The sequence below is a fragment of the Elephantulus edwardii genome, unplaced genomic scaffold, assembly GCF_000299155.1.
Source record: "Elephantulus edwardii isolate Elephantulus edwardi_28Jun2011 unplaced genomic scaffold, EleEdw1.0 scaffold00121, whole genome shotgun sequence".
In the NCBI taxonomy this organism is placed as follows: domain Eukaryota; kingdom Metazoa; phylum Chordata; class Mammalia; order Macroscelidea; family Macroscelididae; genus Elephantulus; species Elephantulus edwardii.
The window spans coordinates 6,689,631-6,714,522 of NW_006399871.1; the positions used below are offsets into that span (position 1 = coordinate 6,689,631).

General features: G+C 41.8%; 1 protein-coding gene across 1 annotated transcript in view; it reads left to right on the top strand.

Annotated features, from left to right (window-relative positions):
• ANO10 (anoctamin 10) overlaps window positions 1-24,892 on the top strand; it is a 145,578-nt gene that overhangs the window by 31,924 nt on the left and 88,762 nt on the right. Inside the window, exons 4-9 of the mRNA XM_006893056.1 lie at window positions 52-621; window positions 2,838-2,893; window positions 6,472-6,546; window positions 7,068-7,250; window positions 14,017-14,208; window positions 18,075-18,203. Of these exons, the coding sequence (XP_006893118.1) occupies window positions 52-621; window positions 2,838-2,893; window positions 6,472-6,546; window positions 7,068-7,250; window positions 14,017-14,208; window positions 18,075-18,203 (1,205 nt within the window). The remainder of the gene's footprint in view (window positions 1-51; window positions 622-2,837; window positions 2,894-6,471; window positions 6,547-7,067; window positions 7,251-14,016; window positions 14,209-18,074; window positions 18,204-24,892) is intronic.

The following is a 24,892-nucleotide window of genomic DNA, read 5'->3' on the forward strand; positions in this document are numbered from 1 at the left end:
GTTTGTTTGCTTGTTTGTTTTTGCTCAAGCGCTTTTTTCTTTTCTCTCCAGACAGTATCCGTGGCTACTTTGGGGAGACAATTGCCCTTTACTTTGGATTTTTGGAGTATTTCACCTTAGCCTTGATCCCCATGGCCGTTATCGGGTTGCCTTACTACATGTTTGTGTGGGAAGACTATGACAAGTATGTGATCTTCGCCTCCTTCAACCTGATCTGGTCCACGGTGATCCTGGAGGTGTGGAAGCGTGGCTGTGCCAGTATGACCTACCGGTGGGGCACGCTGGTCATGAAGAGGCAGTTTGAGGAGCCCCGGCCAGGCTTTCATGGGGTCCTGGGTGTCAATCCTGTCACCGGCCGGGAGGAACCACTCTATCCCAGCTACAAGAGGCAGATTCGCATTTACCTGGTCTCTCTGCCCTTTGTGTGCCTCTGCCTCTACTTCTCTCTGTACGTCATGATGATTTACTTCGACATGGAGGACTGGGCCATGGGACTGCACGAGAGCAGTGAGTCTGAGTGGACCGGGATCTTACTGTACGTGCCCAGCATCATCTATGCCATTGTGATCGAAATCATGAACCGCCTGTATCGCTACGCAGCAGAGTTTTTAACTTCGTGGGGTGAGGCTTAAAACTTTGTATTCCTATCTTATTGAAGGTGACAGCTAGTACTCAGATCATAGGATTTACATATTCTATTTGTTCTTATAATCTGTTCAGATAATGTTCTTATATCTGCTCAAATAATGCTGCTCTGGACCTGTCATAGAGACTTAAGTACAGGCCATTGGCTCTCAGGACCATCACAATGGTCCCCATATCCTGGTTTTCACCTCCTGACGTGTTATGTGCGTTTTTGTTTTGTTGTGTTTTTTGAGTGCTGGTTACGATGTTCTAAGTGGCCTGCTGTTTCAGCTACAGTGTCTCATTTTCATCTCAGACAGCATGAAATAGAACTTATTTCACCATTTTATAGAACATTGTACTGAGGCATATCAACATTCTGAATTTGATCCTCTTGTGTCATCGCCCATCAGCAAATGGCAGAGCCAGGCTATTCCATTCTCATTTCTATTCAAAACTATGCTCCTAAAACTGTAACTGGAATAGAATAGTTTGAAATGATCTTTGTTACGCTTTGATCGAATGAACTGTTTTGTTATGTGCCATCAAGTGAGAACCAACTCACGGCTGGTCGTAACGTGGCCTTTCAGAGGCTGTAAAATGCAGGGGAGGAGATTGCTTATCTTTCTCCCTCAGAGCAGCTGGTGGATTTGAACTGCTTGTCTGTGGATTGGCTGTGCAACTCCTTACCACTAAGCCGCCAGAGCTCCATAAATGAACTACAGCTGAATGCTTTATGCTTGATTGGCTAGTTGGCATGGGCCACTGCAAATGACTGCTGTGCTCAGTAAAGATTTCATGTATCTGTGGCGGGAGGGAAGAATAGAACTTGACTATTGTCAGTCACTCACATAAACATATATGCCATGTTATTCCTTTGGGAAAAAACCCCTAGGCCTTTACATCATGGACCATAAGAGTGTTTGAAATCAATTTCATCTGTCATGTAACAACAGCTACCATTTATCAAGTGCTTGCTCTGTTGATAGTGAACTAAGGTTTCATATTAGTTCTAGTCCTTTTGATGCCCTTGGGAGGACTGTCAGCTCTGATTTGTAGGCGAGCAGGCTAAGCTTCAGGAAGTTTAGGAACATGCCCAAGACCAGACAGTGTCCAAGTAGCTACACTGGGATTCAGATCTCTACTGGATCATACTTTTCCCCTGCCCTGCAATCCTGACATCTGCACAATGCCTCCTCTTCCTTGATGAGAATGGAAATTTGAGTTTTCCTTTAAGTCTCGTAAGCCATGTGTACAAAAAACTATTTTGCTGTCTGGTCATTAAAGACAACTAGTCAGTTTTTACCATTATCACTTACTGTTGTTGTTGTTAGGTGCCTTTGAGTCTAGTACAACACTCAGTGACTCCATGAACAGAAGATCTGAACCCTGTCCTATCCGGTGCCATCCTCACACTTCCTGACACACCAGGGCCCATTGTGGCAGTTGCCATGTCCGTCCACCTGGTTGAGGGTCTTCCTCTCCTTTGCTGACCCTCCACCCTTCCCAGCATCATGTCCCTCTCTAAGAAATAATACCTCTTAGCAGTATGTCTAAAGTATCTGAGGTGATGCCTCATCCTTCTTTCCTCCAAAGAGCATTCTGGCTGCACATTCTCCAAGATGTATGTTTGTTCTCTTGGCCGTCCATGGGATGTTCAGTGCTCCTCTCCAACACCGTAGCTTAAAGGTGTCGATTCGTTTTCTGTCATCCTTGTACAGCATTTTATCCCTCTAACCTTCCCCCCCCGTGACTGTGCTTGGAAGGAAGCCTGATGGTGCATTTGGTTAAATGCTGGACTGCCAACTGAAAAATCAGCTGTTTGCATCCACCAGATGAGACAGATGAGGCTGGCGATGTCTAGCCTTTCAGAACCTGGGCAGCAATCACCCCTCTGCCCTGCAGGGTCACTGAGGAGACAGAATGTACTTGGTAGCAGCATGTTTGCTTTGATTTAAGTGTATGGGATAATTTTCTAATACTCTGTACATTTTTTCCTGTGCCAGTAATATTTGAAATTTAAGTTCTCACCACAATACTATTGTAGTACCTTGGGAGGGAGGGGAAGCAAACCCACAAAAACGTGCCTTGAACTTGCTTTCTTCCTTTTCTGTTAACACCCTCAATGACTGAGGCTCTGTGCTGGGTACAGTCACATGACCTGATGACCACTTCCCATGATTCTTTGTTATCTCTCCTTTCTAATCTTCTAGAGAATCACAGATTGGAATCTGCCTACCAGAATCATCTAATTCTGAAAGTTCTAGTGGTAAGTATATTTTTAAGCTATGAATCAGTTTTTAATTTTGAAACTAGTATATGCTATTTAATTTTTTGTTATTGAGGTTCAGTGCCATTGAATGGTGTACTTACTACTCACAGTGACTCTATGTTAAACAGATCGGAATAGTTTCCACTGTCCTCAGGCCCCTTGCAACCTTCTGGCCAGGCCATCTTCCTGAGGACCCTCCCCTCCTTCTTTGTATGGTGCTCTTCTCCAGGGACTGCACCCTCCAGATAACATGCCCAAAGGAAGTGAGACAAAGTCTCACCATGTTTGCCTTTAAGGAGCACTCTGGCTGCACTTTCTCCAAGACACATTAATTTATTCTGTTGGCAGTCACTGGTATATTCAATACTCTTTGCCAACACCACTAATCAAAGACATCTATTTATTTGTCAGTCTTCCTTATTTGTTGTCCCACATTTGCATTCATATGAAGCAATTAAATGTAAATACTGTGGTTTGAGCCAGGCATACCTTAGTCTTTAAAGTTATATCCTTGCTCATTAACACTTTAAAGGGGCTCTTGACAGCAGACTTGTCCAATGTAATACAGGATTGATTTCTGGACTTCTGCATCCACGAGCATTAATTGTGGATCTCTGTAAAATGAAATTCTTGACTATTTCAGTCTTTTTTCTGTCTAGCATGATAATATCTATTGGTTCAGTGATGAGGATTTTTGTTGTTGTTGTTGCTTTTAAGATATATAATCCATTTTTGAAAGCTGTAGTCTTTGATCGTCTTCAATTAGTGCTTCAAATCCTCTTTGCTTCCTGAAAGCAGTTTAGTGCTTAGGGATATAAATAAAAAGACTTGCTGCTAATGTAAGATACCTGATAATTATATTTTGTGAACATGGGCAAGGAATGATTAAGAGATATGTCCATACCTACATACACTCGAAAGTTAACAAGTGAAAATGTAGTCAGGATTCAATGGATAAAAATCACTACGAGATTGTTTGGGATCTTTAACTATTTAACAACCCTGCTCATGTCCGTTTGTTTAGTGATAAAAAATTTAAAAAAGGAAGCAATTTTTTCCACTTAAATTTCTGATGCCCACTCTATTGCGGGAATGTTGTGATGAGTGAGGAGAAGGGCATAAAGAGAAGGTATTGTGTAACCTGCCTGCTGTGTGGCTAAAAGCTCACATGGTATGTTTCTTTCCATTATTATTATTATAAATAATTATGCAGTTACCAAGCAGCCCTAAGCATTTCATTTGTCAGGAAGCTACTGTGGCCATCTGGAACACAAGTACGAATCAAGAAATGAACTTTCAGCAGAAATTGATGTAACACATCCATGTACTTTACTCCCAAGAGAGAAAGTGCCAGGTCCTTGCTTAGAAAGTCTTTATCTTCTCTTAGAAATTATTCTGTGCAGCTTATTTGGTTGGTTTTTCAGCCCTTGAGAGATCAGAAACCAGCCCTTTGGAGGGTGTTTAGATTATGAGAAGCAGATCAATATAGAAGCAAGAGCAGGTGGGGAATAGGAAACCTGTAATATGCAGATGATCAAAATTCAACACTTTCAGCAACTGAGACGGGAGACAGCCAGGCACGTGGCCCAAGGCTATCAAAGGCCTCGCTCTTGACACTGAACTAACTGAGATCCAGGATGTCAGTGCGCCATTGGCAAGCAAGATCTCGTTTTGGTTCTCTGTGAAAGTTCATTTAAAAAGATTATAATGTCGAGCTTTTGAGTGTAGCGGGAGGAGAAACCTCCCATTTGTCTTGAAAGTGGTTATTTTTGAGGTTCTGTTCTTCTCTGACAATGCCAGATATAATGTCAAATGACAGCCTTGCAAAATGACGCGTGAGTTAAAGACTGCTTTCTCTCTATTGCGAAGCTGATGTTAGAAATGTCGGGTCTTTTAGTATTTTTCCCTCAGGTTGCTCAGGTTCGGTTGCTCAGATGGGTAAATTCAGTAGTTGCCCCACCCTCAAGTTCACAGACTCTGCTCCTGTCTCTCCCCATTCCGCGCTTGAGCTACTCAACTGCCGGTATCTGTATGTTTTTTAATTTCTGCTTGGTGTTTCTTTATTTCTTTTTAGTTCTTTGCAGAGAGGTTCTATTTTTCCATTTGTTTCAAGAGTGTTCACAATTGATTTTTGAAGCCTTTTTGTGTTGATAGACTTAAAATTCCGGTCAGATAATCCCAATATCTCATTCATGTCAATTTTGGCTGCAGTTAGATTATTGCCCCTGCCCTCTTTTTCTCTTTCAAATTGCAGTTTTCCTCGTTCTTGGTGTGATGATTTTGGGCTGTGTACTGGGCGTTTTGTCTGGCATGCTAGAGGACTCTGGGTCTTACTAGCAGACTCTCACCGTGCTCAGTATGTACATCCACACCTATTTGTGGGCGGTGGTGGTAAATGAGAGTTTAACTTTCAGGACGTTTAAGATTTTTTGGGGGGTGGACGGTTGGTATTCTGCTTGATGCTGTCTGCTTGATGCTGCTGCCTCCAGTGGTCCCTGCCCCAAGCTGACCGCTGACCTGCTGACTACCTCTTGGTAGAAGACAGTCTCTGGCCCACAGTGACCAAGCTGTCTATGCTGTGGCTGCGTCCTCCCTGCTGGTGCTTCTTGGCTGCCGCTGTGCAAGAGAGACCCAGTCATACCAGTTATCCCAGCATGCAACGTCTTTGGTATCTATCTATCAGCAAGAGCGGGAGTCTCCGATTCACTAGCACAGAAGAGCTGCTTGGATCCAGCCCTTTGCGGCGGTGGGCTTGGGCTTGCCCTTGCTGCCCACCTAGCTCCTGGTGGGGGAGGGGAACTACAGCCCATGGGCAGGAAAAGGCTTTCTGGGCTGAGCCACTTGGTTTGCAGGGTCTCCCTTGCTGATCCTTCCTGCTCATTTCTGTATCTTTGGATGAGACAGGGAATTAATTCTGAGGCCCAGCACTGAAGGAGAGCATGACTCCTGGCTTCTTACTGTCGTGGAAGGGAGCTCCAGTTGTGTAGTGTACAGAGAATCATGCTGTGAACCTAAAACCCATGCGTCTCTGCTGGTTCAAAGCTACCAGCAGCTCCACTGGAGAAAGATGGACAATCTCCTGAGTGATGTTTTAGCCTCCAACCCCCGCTGACTCCGTGGCAGCAGGATTTTTGTATTATTATTGACGGACCTCCCAGTGGATTCCCCTTGCTGGTTCTTTGGGCTTGTCTAGAGGTGTTGTGGGGTCTCACATCTGATATAAAGGCAAGGAGTGAGCCTCCATGAACTGCTTGGTTGGGTTTGGGGAAGTGCTGGGCTTCAGTCTTTTGTAGTTGGGGGGCGGGGGGGGGGGACAATAAGATGCCCCAGCGCTGTGTGCCATGTGTCCTGAGGTCCCATATCAATTTGGTTTCTTCCTACCTCCTTTTTGTCTTCCCCTTTAGTTCTTTCTTGTGTTATTTTCAGAATTTATAGTTGCTGTGAAGAGGAGCAGGGAGAAATGTATCCACACCATCTGGAAGTTCCTGATTACATGTTTAAGTGCTATATTTATATTTGTCAGAAAATACTGTAAAGCAGTGTTAAATAATGTTATCCTTTTCTTTTTTTTTCAGTTCAACTTTCTAAATTGCTTTGCCTCACTCTTCTACATTGCCTTTGTCCTGAAGGATATGAAGCTGTTGCGTCAGGTGAGGGCGGATTACAGAAAAATAGCAAGTTTTGGGGTTTTGGAAGTACTTTCCCCCATTCGGGTGATGTATGTAATTGTCCTCATAGTATTTTTCCAAGGAACATATTTGGTATTTTGTGTCCTTTGAGGGTGAGCGGTAAACAAGCAAATAACAGTAACAATCGTGCTGGGTATTTTCACTCAGGTGAGAAGAAATGAGTCCAAACTAGTCAGTTTGCAGCAGTAATCATTTTGGGAAATAAAGTCAATTGCACGATTCTTCCTAAGGCTTGTAAAAGCAAGTCCAGTAGCAAATAGGTATCCATGGATTGAGCCATTTTTGTTTGTATTAATGAGGGTTGTAACCTTAAATACCATTCTAACACCTACAGCTTTTCCAGTATCGGTTTGACTAATGTTGTAAGTGGGGAGCTGGTCTCCCATTTGCTGAAGGTGTCATTTTATTGATTGCAGAACCACGTGAGTGCCATAGTTTTATGAAGTGACACCACTAAATATGCTTTATCTGCTTTTCTTTAGAGCTTGGCCACCCTCCTGATTACCTCACAGATCCTTAACCAAATTGTGGAGTCTCTGCTTCCTTATTGGCTTCAAAAGAAGCACGGTGTGCAGGTGAAGAAGAAGCTGCAGGCTTTAAAGGCAGACATCGACGCGACGCTGTACGAGCAAGTCATCCTGGAAAAAGAAATGGTGACCTATCTGGTAAGTGGGAGTATTGAGTGACGTTGGGTAAATATGGAAGAGTTCACTGACCTTCAGTAACCGCTCTAACAGGTGCATTGTGCACTCATTATCTCGGACATGATTTTTTTCATCAGTGGCCTCCAGCCAGTTTTCTTAGCAGGTGGTTGGTGTGATGCGTCCTCGAGTCAACACAGACCCACAGCTGAGCCTCCAGTGGGTTTTCGGGGAGTTAATCACGCAGGAGATTACTCATCCTTCTCCCTCAGAGCGGCTGGTGGATTGAACCACATGCCTGCAGAGTTGCTTTCTTGAGTCTTTCCTCTATATTTTGACACTTGACTGTATTTTTATAAAAATACTTTGACAACCATTGTGGAAGGCAGTATGGCGCTTTCTCAAAAAGTTGTGTATAGAGATACCATTTGACCCAGCAATTCCACCACTGGGAATATACCCTAAAGGGACCATAACTGACATCCACACAGATATATGCACACCCATGTTTATCGCGGCTTTATTCACAATAGCAAGGAGTTGGAAACAACCTCAGTGCCCATCAACAAACGAATGGATAGAGAAGCTGTGGTATATTCACACAATGGAATACTATGCAGCATTGAAAAACAAGGAACTCATGCAATATTATTCAAAATGGGTGACCCTGGAGGACATTATGCTGAGTGAAGTATCTCAGTCACAAAAGGACAAATACTGCATGGTGCCACTGTTGTAAAACAGGACTGACCTCAGGGTTGGGGAGAGACTGAGAAAGATGGGTTCAATAATGTATACTGCATGGAAACAGATGAGGAAGAGAACTGTTTAAAAGGGATATGTGATTGGGTATTTTTGTCATGGCAGGAGTCTAGAGTGAAGGCTACATGGTGGAGTGGACCTGGGGGAGGGTTTGTAAAACAATGAAGGAATTTTTCTTTTACTTTTACAGGAGGGTAGTGTACTAGAGGGAAGTGTTGGGAGGGGAGAAAAGTGCAACAATGAATAAATGGAAATCCAAAGTCTCTAAATTTTTACTGAAATTAATAATAAATTTTAAAAATATTTTGAATATTATAACTTGCTTGTTTTTCAATGCAGAACTACTAATGATTATATTTTCATGCCAGTAAATTTATTTTTGCACCTTGCTTTCCACATTGTAAACAGAGAACTCGTAAGTGGCAGAGGTAAGAAGGATTGGCCTTTAAGAGGTAAACCAAAACGGTTTATTGGTTACTACCCACAGATTCTACTGAGAAACTTCTGATGGTTCTGTCCAGGTTTTTTTTTTCTTTTTTTTTATTATTATTTTGTGTATGTGTGTCTGTGTACCGTCAGATCAGATCTGACTGGTACAGGAGGAGATTGTCCCTCCTTTCCCGGCAGAGCATCTGGTAGATTCGAACCATGCGTCTCTGGGATTGCAGTGCAGCTTCTTGCCACCAGGCCACCAGAGCTCCCCCTCTGTTCAGGTTTTGAGGTTATTCTCCTGTCAACTCTGGACCTCTGGTGGAGCAGTGGATTAAATGTCATGTTGCTATCTTAAAGATCGGTGGTTCAAATCTTCCAGCTGCCCCATAAGAGAAAGGGGAAGCCGTTGTGTTCTTGTAAAGATTTGCAGCTTTGGAAAGCCAAAGGGGCACTTCTGCTGTATCTTAGAAGGTCTCTGTGAGTTGGGATTGACTTGATGGCAATGGATTTGGGTTGTGCGTCTTTTGTTTAGACTTTATCATCTGTGGACATTACTGATGTGTGGCTGTGGCGGTGGACCTTGGACAACCACAGGGTCTGAGTGTTGGGCAGGATGCCAGTCAGGGTCTCTGTTCCGTCCCTCTGTTGTCTTTGAACGCACCATTTCACCAGCGGGCTATAGCTCCCACATCCTCCCCTGCCAGCCCCATCTCAGCAGCCGTCCCATGTCACACGAAGGAAAGCCCTCGTATCCTCTGCTGTTGCGTCTCGTGCCTCTCCTGCTCCTCACGGCTTCTCAGGATAATTCTCCATATTGTTGTCTTAACTTTCCCACTCCCCTTCTTATGATCATGTAGGATCTGCTCGAAAGATCATCTTTTCCTCTGGAATTCCTTAGGCAAATAATGTCATTCCCTCAAGAGCCCTCAGACCAAATTCATAGTTTTTTTAAGATCTGTCGATGCTCCATTTCTCTCAGCTGAACAAATGGCGCTCAGTAAATCTAACAGTATGGCCTTCCTCCAAGCAAGTTCAATCCATTTAAGAGCTATATGCTAATAAGGTGCCACTGCCTGAATTTTAGATATCACCTGTCATGTGGCCCCTCCTTACATCTGATAACACACATATGAACGAAGGGAAGGCCAGCATTGCTCTCTCATGTTACACATAGGCACCTGAAGCTCAGTGTCATTAACCATTTGGTGAATAAATCAGGAACGAGATTCACGGCTTCACTCTTCCAGTTCGTTCAATTGCACAGCCTCGTCCCTCTGAAGTGAGGTAAAAGCGTGGTAATGTCTCTGACAGTTTGTCGCCTCTCACCTTGCCTGCAGGGCCCTGCTTCATCTGGGTGACTTTGCCTTCCCTTTAGTCTTTCTTCCGGAGCCATGTCGACGGTTGTAATTTGAAGTGTGTTTGAGGGGAGAGGTGCTTTTGGACCATATTTGTTGCAGATGTACTGATCTCTTCCCTCTGTGTTTACTTTTCTACTTTCCACTGCTTCCCAGTGCTGTAGCGTTGAGTCTGACTTAAAGTGACCCTCCATCTGGTTTCTGACGCCATAAATCTTTACTTCAGGACACCACTTGTTTCTCTCCTGGGGAACGGCTGGTGGATTAGAACCACCAACCTCTCATTTATCAGCCCAACATGTTATGCAAATACACCAATAAAGCCAATTCCTTTCTCCTTCCTAGAGTGAATGAACTTTGCAGTTTCTATTATCTTGTCCTAACTCTACCTATCAATCTAAAATAACTTTGCCAGGCTTTGAAGAAAAAGCAATTTGTCTGAAACTTGAAAAAAAAAATTATTATAAAAGTCTTAGCTGCTTACTCATTAAAGACAGTTTGAAAAATGCAGATAAGAGAACATAAGGACAAAGTGATCACTAGAAAGTTCTTTTAAGTGATTTAGAAACTTTCTACCAAGTTACCCCACTCTGGCCACTTGGCTCCTGCTATGCCAACCACAGAGCTGAGGCTGCGCAGTTTCTCAGACCTTCTCTGTCCCCCTCTGCTCTCCTGTGAACTCTGAATTCATATCCATCTACGTGTCTGCATGCAGCTGAATGCTCTTCATGTTGAATATGTGAACCAGAAAAAAAATACTGCACCACATTCAGTGAGCCGTCTTCTGACCCTGTGCACAACAGCCCTAACCCCTGCTCTGTCCCTGGCCAATCTCACTGTCTCTGACACACCTATCCCCATTACCCCAGTGACGGAATAATCCATCTCATCGAGGGTCTTCCTTTCCTGCGCTCTCCCTCCACCCTCTCAAGCATGATGCCCCTCTCCAAGGCCTGGTCCCTCCTTACAACATGTCCAGTGTGTCAGATGGAGCTTCAGAATCCTTGACTCCAAGGAGCAGCCTGGCCTCACCCTCTCCAGTACGAACTTGTTTGTTCTTCTAGCAGTCCATGGTATATTCAATACTCTTCTCCAGCACCAAAGCTCAAAGGCATCAATTCTCCTTTTATCATCCGTAGTCATTGTCCACCTCTCTGAAGCAAGTAATGGCAAAGACCATGGCTTGTATCAGGCACATCTTAGTCTCCAGACTGTTAATTAAGTAAAAAAGACCGGATATCCCACATCTGTCTATTGTATGCTCACTGGATGATCATGAGAAGACATGTCTTCAAAATGGAGTGCTAACTCTGAGTAACCAGTGGCCAGGTTGGTGTCGTAGTTCAGTGAATGGCTGCTTTGTTGTGTTATTAAAAATCAATAATCAACTCATCCTACACTCTCTAGGGATCTCTTCTAGCCTAGTGTTGAGGAGCTGCACTGCCAATCCTAAGGCACATGGTTTGAATCTACCAGCTGTTCCACAGTAGAAAGATGGTCAGTCTCCTCTCATGTACTTTACTGCTTCTGAAAACCTTCTGAAGGGTCGGTTATTCATCTGTTCCAACTTGAAAGTACATAATTAACTACACTCTCTACATCTATTCCTTTTCAAACTGGCATGTATAAGGATCATTTCTCTATTACTCCTTCAGAGTCAAATATTTCTAAACGTATCAGGAAGTTTTCATACAGGCCCTGGTGCTAAGTCAGTCCTCAGCTCTTGACTGAAATTTCAAACACATCAGCTACTCTGTGGGAGAAAAAATAAGGAAAAAATCTCCCCACTGCTCTCCTCTTTTCCAGGTATGATAGCCTTCACCAGGGATGACCCCTCCTGATAACATGTCCAAAGTGAATGAGATGAGGTCTCACTGTCCTTGCTTCTAAGGAGCAAGTTGGCTGCCCTATTCCAAGAAAGATTTGTTTGTTCTATATTCACATCAAGAAAACAATGATTATCACCACTGAGAAACTTGATGGGGCCAATTGGCAACACCATGATAGTTGGAGATTGAGATTGTTAACAATTACAGCTTGCTGTAATTGCTGTAATGTTGACAATCAACATTCTTGGCCCCAGCATTCAAGAAATTAGAAGACAAATTGCACTGGGAAAATCTGCTATCAGGAACCTCTCCAGAGTATTGAGAAGCAACAATGTCGGTCTAGAGACCAAGGTGCACTTGATCCATGGTCTTCACAGTTACTCGCTGTGCATCAGAGAGCTCAACAATGACTAAGAATGACAGACGAAGAATCGATGCCTTTGAATTGTGCTGGAGAAACCAGCACATACCATGGACCAACAAGAAAACAAATAAGTCTGTCTGGGAGAGGGTTTGGAGCCTAGGATTTTGAAGCTCCCTTGCACATACTTTGGGCATGTGGCACAGGAGGGATCACTCGTTGGAGAAGGAAATCCTTCTCAGATGGGTGGAGGGAGAGAACAGGAGACGAAGACTCTGGATGAGATGGGTTGATACCGTAACTGGGGCAATGGGGGTAGGTGTGTCAGAGTCAGGGAGACTGGCTCAGGACAGGGCAGGCTTCAGAGCTGTTGTACATAGTATTGCTATCAGTCACAGGGGACCCAACAACACATAACAAGAACAACATATCCACACTGCTCTTGGGAATGTAAATGGTGCACCTATTACGGGGAGCACTTTCATACTTTTTAAAAAAGTAGAAATAGAAATACCCTTAAGTGGAAACTATTGCCTACTGGGTTGGAAGATGTGTATAGTAATATGATTCTCATACCCAGGAAATGTAAATTGAAATATTTGATCATTTTGAATAGTTTTCAGACTTAGAACATAAATATTCCTTTTATATTTATCTATATTTTATAAAATACTCTTTAATGTTACATTTCTACATATAGTTTAAGAATTTTATTTCCAACAGTTTTTTTGTAAAGTATCCTCCTATTTTAAATCTTAAAACATGCTAAATATTCTTCCCCAATTATTTTATCAATTATATTGCCTATTTTTTATAGCTGCAATAAAATAATTGGTTTTATGACTAAAAAAAGAAATACCCTTAGATACAGAAATTCCAACATCAGTTATACCCTAAATAAGTAAGAGCTGCAACACAAACAGATGTAAATAACAGCCTTGTTCCTTGCAGCATTATTTACAATAGCAAAAAGATAAAAACAACCCAACTGTTTATCATTGGACAAATGGTCAAAGAAACTGTGATACAATCACACAATGGAGTAGCATGCAACACTGATAAAAAGAAATAATAAACACTGTATCACAGGGGTGCCTCTATGGAACATTGTTGTGGTATGTGCCATTTAGTTGCCTGCAACTCATAGCTACCCAATGTGTAATAGCTCTGAACCCTGTCCTATCCTGAGCCAATTGCATTGTCCCTGACACAAATGTCCTTATTGTCCCAATCACTGTGTCAATCCATCTCATCCAGGATCTTGCTCTCCTGCACTGTCCCTCTACTTTTCCAAGTATAATTACCTTCTCCAAGATCTGGTCCCTCCTGGCCACATGCCCACGGTACGTGAGACAGAGCTTCAAAATCCTTGCCTCCAAAGAGCAATTTGGTTTCACCCTCTCCGGGATAGAGCTATTTATTCTCTTGGCGATCCATGATATGTTCAGCACTCTTCTCCAGCACCACAACTCAAAGGCTTCAATTAGTCTTCTGTCATGCTTATTCACTGTCCAGCTCTCTGGTGCACAGCAAATAATTGTGAAGACCATGGCCCAGTTCAGGTGCACTTTAGTCTCTAGACTGACATCTTCGTACTTTAGCACTCTGGAGAGGTCCCTGATAGCAGAATTTCTTAATCCAATTCGTGTTTTAATTCCACTGTCAAGTTAGTCACAAAAGAAAAATTCTTGTACAAGGTCACTCTTACAAAAAGCTAAAAGATACAAAATGAAAATAAACTGTTATAAAAATTAAAGCATTAAAAAAAAACCAACAAAAACACCACCACCTTGGAAATGTACAGTTTCCAAAATTATGATTTTGTATAATGACAGGAGTGATTGAATATTTTTTATTCTTGATGTCAGTGACTGAATTAAACATGTGTGTTTTGAGTATATTCTTTGTAGCTTTTTTAAAAAATAAGAATTTGGAGAAACTTTGTGATATTTGTTCAGCTGTTAGAAACCAATGTCAGTATTTCAAAAGGTTATTCCTCTCATGTGATACTAAAGCAATGCCTGTTTTCTTCTTGGGGTTTACTTTTACAGGGTACGTTTGATGATTATTTGGAATTATTCCTCCAGTTTGGTTACGTGAGCCTTTTCTCCTGCGTCTACCCTCTTGCAGCTGCCTTCGCAGTGCTGAACAACTTCACCGAGGTCAACTCGGACGCCTTAAAAATGTGCAGAGTCTTCAAACGGCCATTTTCAGAGCCCTCCGCCAGTATTGGTGTATGGCAGGTAATTATGTGACAATTGAATTATTCTTTGGGTTTTTTTTGTGTGTTTTTGTTCGGGTTTTTTTTTGTGTGTGTGTGTTTTTTAAATGACAAAGTGAGACACTGTGATTTAATTACTAAAGGAGGAGATGTCTTGCTGACTGATTTGAGAAAACTGGTTTTCAGTCCTTCCTTTGTCTCAGACCAGCTGTGTGACCTCAGCTAATTTCCTCTGTGCCTTGCTAATTTCTCTGAGTTTCACTCCCTCAACCCCCATTTTTAAAATGTCCCATGAGTGTGAAATTATCGAGATCACTTTCAAACATGAAAATCCAGCTCTGGACCGACATCATCAACAGACAGAGTCACACCAGAACAGGCCCAGTGCCCTGGCTTCTCCTCTGACTTCCAACACCACTGTCGGACAGACTAAAACGGCCTTCTGGAGTTTCCACATGAAAATGGCCGTGTAGGATTTTGAAGACTGTCAAAGTAACCAGATGTTAGCCATAAGAAAACCTTTACAAAATCTACGGAGTATAAATAGTGTATGGGGCTCTGGTGGCCTAGTGAGCAAGGAGTTGTACTGCCAACTCAGAGGCAGGAGGTTTGAATCTACCAGCTGCTCTGTAGGAAAAGGATGGGCATTCTCCTCCCGTGCCACTTACAGTCTCTGAAAACCTGCTGAGAGTCAGCTGTGAGTGGGTTCTGACTCAGCGGCATATAACAACAACATAAATAGTACAGACTAGGTTTCCTCATCAGTACAACTTGAAGTTAATAACAGAGAAGAAACAAAAAGTTCCTATCATTATTTGTTTTTGCTATTTTTATGATATATAAAAATGATAGCTTTTGGCGAGCTCTGGTGGCCTAGTGGCAAGAAGCTGCACTGCAATCCTAGAAGTACGCGGTTTGAATCCACCAGATGCTCTGCTGGAGAAGGAGGAAAAATCTCCTCCTGTACCAGTCAGATCTGATTTGACGGTACACACACACAAAATAATAAAAATAAAATTTAAAAAAATGGTAGCTTTCCTATAGTTTACCATGGACTGCTAAGAAAACAAATAGGTCTGTCTTAGCGAGGGTGAAAGCAAGTTTCTCCTTGGAGGCCAGGATTCTGAAGCTCCATTGTACATACTTTGGGCAAGTGGCCAGGGAAAGGCTCCTATCACTATCATTTTTATATATCATAAAAATATATAAACTTATGTTAAAGGAGCACTTGTTTAAGAGGTTAAAAAATTGAAATGTCAGTATTTCTAAAAATCAATGGTACTGAAATACTACTTCACAGAAGTTATGAGATGAGGCTAGTGTGGTTTTCAGAGGAGAACTTGAATCCTTAAAATGCTGATATGCACACCCATAAAAGTCTTAAACGAGGCATTTAAATCAAAGCGCTAAAAGAAAAGGAAAGCAAATCTTAGATCTTATTTTTAAAAGGCCTCAAAATATATTATGAACTTAGATGTGAAAAAGTAACACTATTTAGGTGGTGGGTGGGGGAGAGAAAAACCTTCCAGATTTAGAGAGGGGCAGAGTTTTCCGTTTCTAGACCAAAAGCAGATTTATAAAAGAAAAAAAAAAAGAAACCTCAAACCAATAAATTGGACCTCATGAAAGTGAAAAAATACTGTTCTATCAGTGTTCATCACAAAAATGAAAAATCAGAATTTTTAATCCTGACTGGCAAGAAATGTGCACAAAACATATACTTCACAAATGATTTCTAGATAGAATACAAAGATCTCTCAAAAACCAACAGTTAAAAAAAAAAAGAAAAAGCATTTAGAAATAATAAAATGTAAAAGATACAAGCAGGCGTCTCCAGGAAGAGGACGTGTAGGTGACACATGAACACGTGAAAAGCTGTTCCACATCATTAGCCGTCAGGGAACTAGAGACGAAAACCACAGTGAGATAATGCCGCACAATCTGTCATAACGGCTGAGATAAGAAGTGACAGCCCCAAAGCTGACAAGACGGCAGAGGGGCGGGATGGCTCATCCTGCTCTGGTCGCAGTGCAATCTGATTCAGCCGCTCCAGAACACAGTCTCACAGTCCCTTATAAAATGAAACTGTGCTCTGAGACGGGAAAAGTTAGAGTCATTCAGTAACTTGAACATTAGTGTCAATGATAACTTCATCTGTGATGGCCAAATCCTAGAACCAGCTCAGATGGCCTTCAGTGAGTGACGGGTTACAAAATCCATGGTATCTGCACACTCAACAAACACAACTCGAGGCTCATAAATGCTGCTCCTAGAAGGTAATAAATAAGCCTCTGATACGCCGACAATTTACATGAGTCACTGGAGAATTGTATTGCATGAAAAAGAAAAAAGCTAATTCCAAAAAGTTACCCACTGTATGATTTTATTTAGATAACAGTCTTGAAAACTGTAGAAATAGAAATCATAGTAGTGATTACCTGGGCTTAGGGAGCCCACGTGGAGGGCAGTGGGGCGTATTATGCACAGAGAGCAGGAAGGGACTTTGAGGTGATGGAACTGTTCAGCGTCTTGACTGTCGTGGTGGAGACAGAGAAACTGGTATAAAATTTAAATGTACACACGGAAATGACTACAAGTCAAAGATCAGTGGATTCTCTCATTGTCAACATCCTTTTCTGGGTCTGTGTTATGAACAAAAGGATGTTGAGTAGACTCTCATTTCCTGGCAGTTCTGTGTGTGAGGAGAACGGTACTCTAGAGCATGTTCAGTGGCTAATTTTTTTTGAGTCTTAAAAAAACCTCCTTATGTCCAATAGATGGGAACCTTCCCGGTCCTCCTCTGTCCTCACAGTCTCCACTCTGCGGGAACCCATCAGAGGAGTCACTGTCTTATTGACGGCTTCCTTTCATTCACTGACTCTTCCATCTTCTCCATTATTTCCTTGTCCACGGACAGGCCCCTCCTGACACCGTGCCCTGAGTGTGCTAGATGAGGTTTTACTCTCCCTGCTTCAAAGACTTTATGAAATCTTAGAGAGGTACGTTGCTGTTGTTGTTGTGTACCTACCATTGAGTGGAACTGTAGTTGCCCCGCTGGTGGGATTTCAGAGACAATTAATTCCACGGGAGGAGATTGCCCATTTTTCTCCCATGGAGCCACGGCTGGATGTGAACCTCATGCCTTTGGGATTTCAGTGCACCTTCTTGACATGAGGCCACCAGAGCTCCCCAAAAGAGGTATATACTTAAGCAATTTAAAATGAAAGATTTTTTTTCACATATTGTTCTATTAAATGATGATAAGCATTGATTGAAATCAGAAATAAACACGACTGAAAATTCTAGATGGTCTGATGCAGGAGGAGGTCTAAAGAGGGGAGGGTGTGTCACCACGAGTTCCTGCCCTGGGCGACACAAAGCCTGATGATACCACAGAGTGATGGTTCCCTGTCACAAAGACACCTGCAGTGTCACAAGAGAAAGTGGACAGTTTCACAAAGAAAACACCACTTGAAATCTTACCTCTCTGGTTTTGAATGATAAATATTTTCTTTGGTAGTCAGATTTAGAGACCCTTGAGATGTGAATAAAAGTGACCCTAAAGGTACATTCTTCCAGGATGGTATTTCAAATTCGAGTCCCAATCCATTGTGAAATGGGCAAGTTGAAGGCACTGCTTTGGGATATTCAACCCAAAATGATCTCAAATACATTGTATCAGGATGATTCTTTAAGCTAAAGAAAAGCATACTATGTCAGAGGAAAAAAAATATTTTAAAAAGTATTTGGACTATTTAGAACTAGGGTAAGACTTTCTTTGCTGTCCTTGTTGGATTTCAGGGCATAAGGAACCAGGGAAAAGGAAACATGGATTGGTCATTGCCTTTTGCTTACTTGGACGTCTTTTTTCCCTGTCTTTCCTCCTAGTTGGCTTTTGAAACAATGAGTGTCATATCTGTGGTCACCAACTGTGCCCTGATTGGAATGTCACCGCAAGTGAACGCAGTCTTTCCAGAGTCAAAAGTGGACCTGATTTTGATCGTAGTAGCAGTAGAGGTAAGTGAACATGTCAACGATTTGAAATCATCTCCACGTCAGGTACATCTTGCTCTGAAGCGGCGGCGCCCCTACCGGCTGATGCCTGCAGATCTAGCAGCTTGCATTTATGCAAGAGTTCAAAGCAATTTAGACAAAAGGGTTGAGGCTGTCTCTTTCCAGGTATTGCACAGGTAAGAAAAGCAATTACCTTGATGTAAACAAAAATGTGATTATTCAGACATCGAGCAAGTCTATCCATGCTAAATCCCATTTGAAACAATACTATAGATTTAATGTATTTTTAATCTGTTTAAGGAAATGCCTCTTCTGTCTTCTCAAGCAAATAAACACTAAGCAGTAATACCGTTTGATAATTACTTGTTAAAGTCTCATTTGCTACAGGGATGGAACGCATTATGAAACACTCTTAACATTACAAAAAGTAATAGGTAGGAAGCCGTACTGTCACATAAAAAGCATAGTCCATGTTGTGTGTTTCTGTTTTAATTCTGTTGATCATGTTTCTGGATGTGAATGATTATAACATCTGAAGAATTAAGCACTGACCGTTGGAAGAAAGAACTTGCAGAAATACTTTGTTGCTCATGGTTTTAATGCCTATGAATAGGGTAAACTATAATTTTGAGATATTTTATAAATATAGTAGTTGAAGTGGAAATTTAGTGAAGTAGAACTTAGCAGGATGGATGTCCTGGACGGATGGAGTGGTGATTGGTATTTGCAGGACTTAGGGTTCATCAGGAAAGAAAAAGATTTGAAATAATGACATGCAATTCCCGTGTTGGCTCATGTAATCAATTTTATTTTGCACCCTTTTTGGCCATATGATATGTGTAGAATGTATGTTTTGGAGAATGGTTTTAGTGTATAATTTTTCTTCCTTGTTATATACCATCAAGTCAGACTGGCAAAGGAGGGGATTGCCCCTCCTTCTCCAGCAGGGCATCTGGTGGGTTTGAACCGGAGATTGGTTTTAGAAGGGGGTGACTAGGAGGGGAAAGAGAATGGCCCTCCCAGATAAAGGTAGATATGTTCTGGATTTTGTGGGCTGAACAGGATTTCAGAGAGCTCTTTGATCTTATTTCACCTTATTACCAGTGTAAGTACCTTGGCTAGAGAGAAGCTGACCAGATCAGGCTCCACATGAAGTTTCTTAATTTGGGTCTGGTCATTAAACTTTGCACATCTTGTTTTTGCCAGCACATTCAGAGTTAATTAAGATTTTGTGACTGACTTGAGTTTTAAAATAATGAGACTCATACGAGACTGAACAGAATGCCAGTAGGTTAATATACAATAAGGCCTTGGCGGTCTGCAAAAGGTGATAGGCAGAAGATGTCTTGGTACATTTAGAACCGGAGCAAGGGGGCTTTAATTGGCTTCAGAGACATGCAGAAGTGGGAAAACCAGGTTTGTGGTGGGAGTTGGAAGTTCACGCTAGACTTCCAGGGTTACCGCATAGCTTGGGGTGGAGGGGAGCGTGCAGGAATGAGTGGATGGCAGTAAATGAGTGAGTGAGTGACAGTCTTTTCATTTCACTTAGCAGGAAGAATGGCAAATCTCTCCAGAAGTAGAAGTCTTCACTTTCTTGTTTGTGACCTTTTCTTTTTAGATGTAAATTTCCCATGTAAGACCTTTGCATGTAAGAAGTCTTCTCTTTGGGCCTGATTAAGCTCACCTGTATTCTTTAAGGCTTAGATCACATAGTGGTTAAGTCAAGGGCCTTTCTGATCTCAATTAAGCCTCTGCTGTTAGTTCCTCATTAAGCCTAGTACTGATGTACACCCTACTGTAGAAGACAAGCACTGACTTGTAGGCTTATAAACGAAACATCTGGATTGTTGGCTTTGTGAGGATAGAAACGCGGTTACTTTTCTTTTTAGTAAACGAAACTTCCCTGGAAGAGTGGTGATGCATTTCAGTGTTTGGGTGAATACTGAGTTAAAAATTAGGCTCATTAGAAAAGGAAATAGGAATTTCACTATTTTTATTAAAGAAGGAAAAGTGGATGAGAGTCACCATTTGATTATTTATATGCACAGTAGTTGGAAGCAGGAGTGGCATCCTCTAAACAACATGTCCTCGGAAACTATGAACTTTGATACATGTCGATAATTGTAGAGGAGCTTCAGGCCTTTTGTTTGTAGGGTTGCTGTGAGTCATGCTCAACTCAAAGGCAGTAAACAACAACAACAACAACAATAATGTGACGATGTTTGTTGATTTAGGTAATTTTGTGGTTCTTCTTGTGGAGTGTAAAGTTGATGGGGCCCATCTGTTTCCTACCTTACCTGAATCAAAGTCGGTTCCGAGAGCAGCTGTCTGTATGCTTGGCTGCTTTGGGGGTATAGTCGGTAGTAAGTTTTGCTGGTAAACCTAAGTCCGTGCAGCTCTGTCTATCAAAATACAAAGTCACCTTTTTATTCAAGAAGAGAAGGAATCTCTTCTTGATGTAGTTGAGATGGATATGCATATTACACACACACACACACACACACACACACATCATGAAATAGTGATTCTTGCGCACACTGTATGTCAGGATTGGAGAAGGAGACGGTCATGATTGTATAGTTGTGAGTTTCACCCAAAACCCAGCAGACTGTTGGCTGCCTCCATCTTCTTCCTTTGGTAACACTCACCTCCCTCACCACCCCCGTAATATGTTTTGGGAAAGGCGGGGTATGGCTTTCTTCTGATCTCCCGGAGAAATTTCAAAGGGCTTTTTCTTCCAGGCTGGTGGAGGCTTCCCAGCGATTTCTGTCCTCATTGTGATCTACTCCTGGGACATAAATTAGAGGTTCTCAGGCACCCTGAGGGTAACAGACAAAACCACAGAGGTTAGCGGACTCAGACTCAGTAGGAGAAAGCTGTTTTTCAGGCTACTGCAAATTCACCCAAAAAGCCAATGCACCAGCAAGATTTCATGGCTGTTTTGGGTGCTAACAAGTCAGTTTTGAACTGATGCACCCAGAGTAGAACTTCTACATAGAGTCTTCTGGATTGTAATGTTAAAAGGGTTAAATCAGGCTACTCCTTGGAGGCAAAGATTCTGGGGCTTCGTCTGACATACTTTGGACATGTTGTAAGGAGAGGCAGGTCTTTGGAGAGGGACATCATGCTGGGCAGAGTGGAGGGACAGCGCAGGAGGGGAAGACCCTCTATGAGGTGGATTGATTCAGTGACTGGGGTAATCAGGATGGGAGTGTCAGAGGCAATGAGATTGGCACAGGATAGAGCAGGGTTTAGGGCTGTTGTACATAGGGTCGCTATGAGTCGCAAACGACTCGACGGCACATAACAACAACAACAACAACAATGTTAAAAGCATTTTTATTTCTTTTATTGTTGTGGTAGAGAGTATATAATGGAAAACATCACACCAGTAAAAGAGGTTTCTGCTGTACAGATTAGTAACATTGCTACGTTCCAGTTGTATAACCACTCTCAACCTCCTTTTCTGAATTGTTTCTCCCCTGTTCCCTTAACTCAGTGGCCCCTAAGGCTCCCGTCTAAGCCGATAGCTGTTGTCAGTTCGTCCTATATAAATTATAAAGGCCGGCAAAGCAGAAGGCTAATCTTTTAAACTAGCGAAGCTGAGCTCTTGTTTGGCTGTCAGAAGACTTCATGGCGTATTTTTGGTTTCAGATTGGCTGGAAGTTTTACAGAAGCAAAGTTTTAGGCTATTTCAACCCCTGCTAAATGTGTACCTCTAAAAACAAGCACACCCTTTGATTATCTGGGATTACTATTTTTAAGAAAAGAGTCATTATTTTGGTATTTGTTTTAATGTGCTTTTAATTTTTTTAAATGTATTGTTGCTATATTATATATGATATATAAACTATGGTCCAGAAGTTGGACTATATCGTCAAAGCTGGGTGTCAAAATAAATCCTCTCTTTCTTCTGTGGTATATTTGAATATTTATTCAATTTTACTTTTTTTACTTCAGTACATTTGTGAGGACCCTCGCTTTGGTTTCTAAATTGAGCATTCTATGTGTCAGAACAAAATCAAGCTCAGAAGAAGTGTTAGAAGTAACCAAAAAATTAGTAAGTTAACTAATTTTATTCTACTGTTGCGGAGACCTTAGCCGAATGCCATCTGGTCTTGTAATGAATCCAAAAAAGTGGAAAGTTTACAAATAAATTAGAAAACACAAGTTTCTGGTTTAGTTCTATAGAAGTTTATAAAATCATACTGAAATTCCATTTTAGAATGTTAAAGAAGATGCAGTAAAACCTCCAGGGCATCAAATTAACATGTTTCTATTTATAAGATTTTTCTACTTGAATGGCAAGTGTATTTTGAGATTAAAAAAAAAAAGGCATTTCTGCTGAGTCAGAACCGGCCTACAGCTGACCCCCCTAGAGAATTTTCAGAGGCTGTAAACTACATGGGAAGAGATTGTCCATCTTTCTTCCAAGGAACAGCTGGTGGATTCGAACTAACCTGCCTTTGGGTTTGGCAGTGCAACCCCTTACTTACAAGGCCACTAGAGCTTCCTTTTCAGATAGTGAAGTAAAAAAATGTTAAAATTAATTTCAGAATGTAATGACATTTTATCCTCAATTTTTCCTGTAATCTTGATAAGGCATCACTTGCCCAGGACAGGCTGTGCTGCAGTCCCACAGGCCTGTGGTTTGAATCTACCAGATGCTCCACAGGAGAAGGTGGTCAGTCTCCTCCCAGGTAATTAACGGCCTCATAAAAGCTGCTGGAAGGTCAATAGTCAGCACACAACAACAACAACTATAAACAATGTATTAGTGTAGGGAGCTCTGGTGGCCTAATGGTAAGAAGCTGCACTGCAATCTCAAAGGCATGTGGTTTGAGTCCACAGGCAGCTTGGAGGGAGAAGCATTAGCAGTCCCCTTCTATGTGATTTGTTGTTGTTAAGAGCCGCTGAGTCGTAGGTGACTCATAGCAACCCTGTGAACGAAACTGCCTTTAAAAACCCTAGAGGGTCAGCTGTGTGTTAGTTCTAACTCAACAGTATGTAGTAGACAGTGTGTAACAACAACTACCATGGATTAGTTAAATGGCACCCTGTGCTTTTAGATGTTCAGTCCTGACCTCTAACCCACTAACCTACTGCCTTGCATCCAGTTGTCCCATAAAGTTTCTGAGGCTGTAAACCTTGATGGGAGCAGATCTTCATCTTTCTTGCAAGGACTGGTTGGTGGAATAGAACCACCAACCTTTGGTGAGTAGTGCAGTGCTTGGCCAACTGTCTCCCCAGGGCCCCTTTCATGACCTCTGGAAAAAAACCAAACCCACTGACCTTTGGTCAGCTCTCACTCTTGGAGACCCTCTCTGATATCTGAGGCTGTAAATCTCAACAAAGACACTGCCTATCTTTCTGCCGCAGAGCCCCAGGGGGATTAAAATGCTGAGTTTGGTTTCTAAAATACTGAACAGCCTACTATCATGACACCAAGGCGTGTTTGATGACCTTTGAAAGTCTAAAAATACCTTTTTAAAAAAGCCTTCAAATACAAGTCATAAATTTCTGTGTAAATTTTTTGCATCTTGATAAAAACTGCAATTTTGAGTTTTGAAATTTTCCCCAAAATAACATCTAAAACACATTTAGGTAATTAGAATTTGTTAACAAAACAAAGAAGACGTTAAAAATGTAACAGTTAAATGTTAGTGTTCTTATAATTTACATGTTAGGAAAGATTTAACATTTTAGGCAGTTGTTGTAATTAAAAGCATGTCTTAGCTTCAGCTGTGAAATAACATTTTAAAATTTAAGATTTATTATTTCCCTCAACTGCTGTATATTCTCTGGCAAACTAGAATAAATATATTCCAAGGGTATCAAATAAAATATGTGCATCTTTTAGTTGATACATCACTGACTACATTACTCATTCATTTTTGCATTTTGACCTTAAAGTATCCTAAATATATATTGGCTACTGTGTAACCATTCACTTGATAAGATATATTTAAATAAACTGGGGGTATATTTGGAGGACACTGTGTGCAAATATTTGAAGACCATTTTCTCTCCCAGTTTTTCATAGTTTAATTCTTTTTCCTACTTTGCCCCAAATAAAATCCATTTAATACTACAAGTAATGGATGAATATAAATAGTTTGAATTTATTTTCTAGGTCACATACCTTGGACAGGAAACTTTCATTTTTATTTAGCTTTTGGATTCTTCAGGTTTCTTTTGGAAAAGCTTGGTTTAGGATCAGACTGAGTAAATGCAAAAGGGATCGTGATTGTCAATTCATACAGCTCAAGCCGGCTGTTCTGACATCTGTGTATTTACTGCCATCTAGTGTTGCTTGCTGGTGTGGGGATTCTCCGCTTGCTCATAAGCAAAGGCCAGCGCTTCTAACCCACCAGCGGCTGTGTGGGAGGAAAGTGAGGTGGTCAGCCTTGGAAACCCCTGGGGCAGCTCTGCTCTGTCCCAGAGGACCACCGTGAGGGGGAATGGACTCTCCAGCAACAGGATTTTCTTTTGTTTCAGTGTTGCCTTTAAAAACGAATGACACTTGAATACTTTTATCTGTAAGCGGGTTACAAAAAATCTTCCCTGTTAAATTAACCTGTGTAAAGGGAGCTCTGGTGGCCTAGTGGCAAGGAGCTGCAACTACAATCCCAGAGGCTTACGGTTCGAATCCACCAGATGCTTTGCCGGGGAAGGAGGGACAATCTCCTCCT